The 3,134-nt window shown below is 41.8% G+C and overlaps 1 protein-coding gene across 1 annotated transcript in view; it reads right to left on the bottom strand.

Annotated features, from left to right (window-relative positions):
* The window catches only part of DIAPH3 (diaphanous related formin 3), a 141,857-nt gene that overhangs the window by 128,310 nt on the left and 10,413 nt on the right, over positions 1-3,134 (bottom strand). The window contains exon 6 of the mRNA XM_015425654.1: positions 2,391-2,509. Coding sequence (XP_015281140.1) covers positions 2,391-2,509 — 119 coding nt within the window. The remainder of the gene's footprint in view (positions 1-2,390; positions 2,510-3,134) is intronic.

Raw genomic sequence — 3,134 nt, forward strand, 5'->3', positions numbered from 1 at the left:
GGCGAGGCCGATCTTCCCCCCCACCCGGCTCCGCGGCGGCGGCGGCGAGGTCGGCTACAGACCGTTCCCTGCTCTGTCACTTTTGGGGGGGGGTTTAAGTATCCCCCTGATTTTTTTTAACTTTTTAGTTTTTTGTGCACACCTGGGGACCGCCCCACGTGTGCACAAAACTCTCCCTCCCCCACAAGTGCCCCCTCTGTGCTGATTTAGATATCCGCACAGAGGGGGCTACTTCGGTATTAGATATATAGATGGTATACCTTGTAATCTGTTTATCATCAGCATCCCCTTTTTTTGTTTATATACTGCAATGTTTGTTATGGCTTCACTAAAACTACAAGAAACCTCAGGATTAGGTTGTGTAGTAGCAATAATTAGAGCATCTGGTAATTAAACTATGAAACCCTGAAACCTGAAAAATTAGTCTTGCTCCTTAATTTTGAAGCTGGTTTCTACAGCCAAAGAAAATGTGTCAAGGCCTGACATTCTTGATGAGACAAACACAATAAAGTTAAACAGCTAAAAATGCAAAGGTGAATTTTTTAATGAACCAAATGGCTCTGAAAGCACCAGAGCATGATGATGAAAATGTGATGGACAAGGAAGGGAGTTTTCGTGCAAGGTTATTAGCCATGCTGACCGACAAGTGGATATTAGATTCTGATAACTGAGTAAACAAGAAAGAGTCGGGAGGGCCTGCCTTTCATCAATGAAGAACAAAAAGCACAGAACAGGACAGTTTTAGAGAACGAGAAGATTGGATTTATACCCCACCCTTCACTACCAAAAGGAGTCTCCGAGCGGCTTACAAACTCCTATCCCTTCCCCTCCCCACAACCGACACCCTGGGAGTCAGGTGGGGCTGAGAGAGCTCTTGACAGAAACTGCTCTTTTTCAAGAACAGCTGTGCCAGAACTATGGCTTGCCCAAAGTCATCCAGCAGGTGCAAGTGGAGGAGTGGGGAATCAAACCCGGTTCTCCCAGATTAGAGTCCACGCACTTAACCACTGCGCCAAACTGGCTCTAGAGGTAGCTTCTCCCACTCACTGAGAACTGTTGATGCCTTTACCACAAAAATTCCTCTCTTGGTCCCACAGGCATCTATCTTCTTAGCCAGGAGCCTCTCACATCTTTTCAACCGCCACTCCCCTCTCCCCATCATTCTTCTCTTTTCAACCCTTGTCACTCATTAAGTGCATTTTTCCCCTTTATGCATCTCATACTGTCTCCACTTTTTTTTAAATCCAGAACCACTCTACTCTTTAACAAACAGCTCTGAATTGCCTAAAACTAACACTGGTTTTTACCACCGTTGTATATTTATGGATTTCTTTTGAATATACCAATGTTATTTGTTTTATTCATGTATCTTTATAAGGTTGTCCCCTGGACAGAGATTCACCTGTGGTCTATGTTGTCTTACAATCTGTTTTAATAGTGTGTATTCCTTACTGGTCAGTGCTCAACCACTGGAGTAAATTAGGGCCCAGATTCTCAAAATTCAGTATCAATGAGCATTTGGTTTCACTGAAAAGAGCACAATGCACTTGGTGGAATCGATCTTCTCAAATCAGAAGCATTTGAAGAAAAGAACATAAGAGGCATCCTTGTATAAAACAGAGCGAGCAATCAGTTGCCCTGGAGGGCCAAACACACACAGCCTTGGCCTGATGCTACCTCTTAGCAGAGTTATTCAGAGGTTTACTACCTCCACATATGGAGGTTCACTTTAATTATCATAGCTAGTAACCACTGATGAACCACTCTTCCACAAACCCGTCTAATCCCTTTTAAAGCTGTCTATGCTTGATGCAATTCAGTAACAGTGAATTCCACAATTAATTAGATTTAATAGCATTCACTGCCAGCATGTGCAGTGATAGCTACAAGCATAGATGGCTTTCAAAGGGGTTTAGACAGATTCATGAAGTAGAGGCCCAGCAGTGCTAACAATTTAACAGCACATCTCCTATTAGTATTTATGGGACCTCGTTATCTATGAAATGCTAATGATTTTTTTTTTTATCGTTAGTAGATCAGGCAGGGGCTGGGGGGGGAGAGAAAAGAGAGAATGTCGGGATCATTTTCGAAATATTAATTCACATTACAATTTAACTATATATCTAAATTGTTTTACAGAGCCTCAGTGATCAGATGCATCATACAGGGAGCCAGAAGTAGCTGTGGCTTGTTTTTCAGTACAGTATCAGAGGTACACTCAGGACAGCTACTGTGTAATGTAGAAAATAGCCTCCAGAGTTCAACTGTTATAAAGGTACTCAGCTAAAAAGCAACAGAAAGCTGCAGAAGTCTGGATAACCAATTGATTGTGATTGTGATTTTTTTTTAAGAAATACACTTTGTAGGAACCCAAAATGAAAAAAACCTACCCATCAAATGACTGAAGTCTACATCCAATCTTTTACGATAACTAAAATCTGGATCTACTCCGCTTCGATGCAGAACTATCTGTGAAATGCACTCTTCGATTAATTTGAAATACAGGGGTCTACAGAAACAAAGGAGAAACATAATTTTTTGTAGCCAGATCAAGACGGGTAGCTGTGTTTGTAGCAGTAGAAAAAAGCAAGAGTCCAGTAGCACCTTAAAGACTAACCAAATCTGTCGCAGGGTACAAGCTTTCATGAGTCACTGCTCACTTCTTCAGTATCTGCTACAAATTTCGTTAGTCTTTAAGGTGCTACCGGACTCTTGCATAATTTATGCATTACCTACAGAACAGGTCAGAACAAACTAACTGCCATCTTCATTCTGCAACTTATTTTTGTTGAGAAACAAGTACAGTACAGCATAATTTCATATCAGACTAAATCAAATTATTCATCCAGTTCTACAAACAGAAGACTGCAACATAACATTAATGCCTGTGGTCTCGGTATTATCCTCTCTCACATAGCAACATATGCCAAGGTTTGATTAACCACCATTTGAAACCTGCTTCAAAGCATAGTTAAGACGGAACACTTGCTAGTGCTGCTGACACCACCACTGACTATGGTTAAGGTCTGACGAGAAGGGCAGTGGAAGTGTGCGGTACCCACCGCCAGTTTCCAGTTGCTTGATCACCGTTAAGCACTCTACTGATTGCACCAGCTTGTCATACTTCTTTAGCA

The sequence above is a fragment of the Gekko japonicus genome, unplaced genomic scaffold, assembly GCF_001447785.1.
Source record: "Gekko japonicus isolate JY-2015 unplaced genomic scaffold, Gekko_japonicus_V1.1 scaffold1107, whole genome shotgun sequence".
Lineage (NCBI taxonomy): Eukaryota > Metazoa > Chordata > Lepidosauria > Squamata > Gekkonidae > Gekko > Gekko japonicus.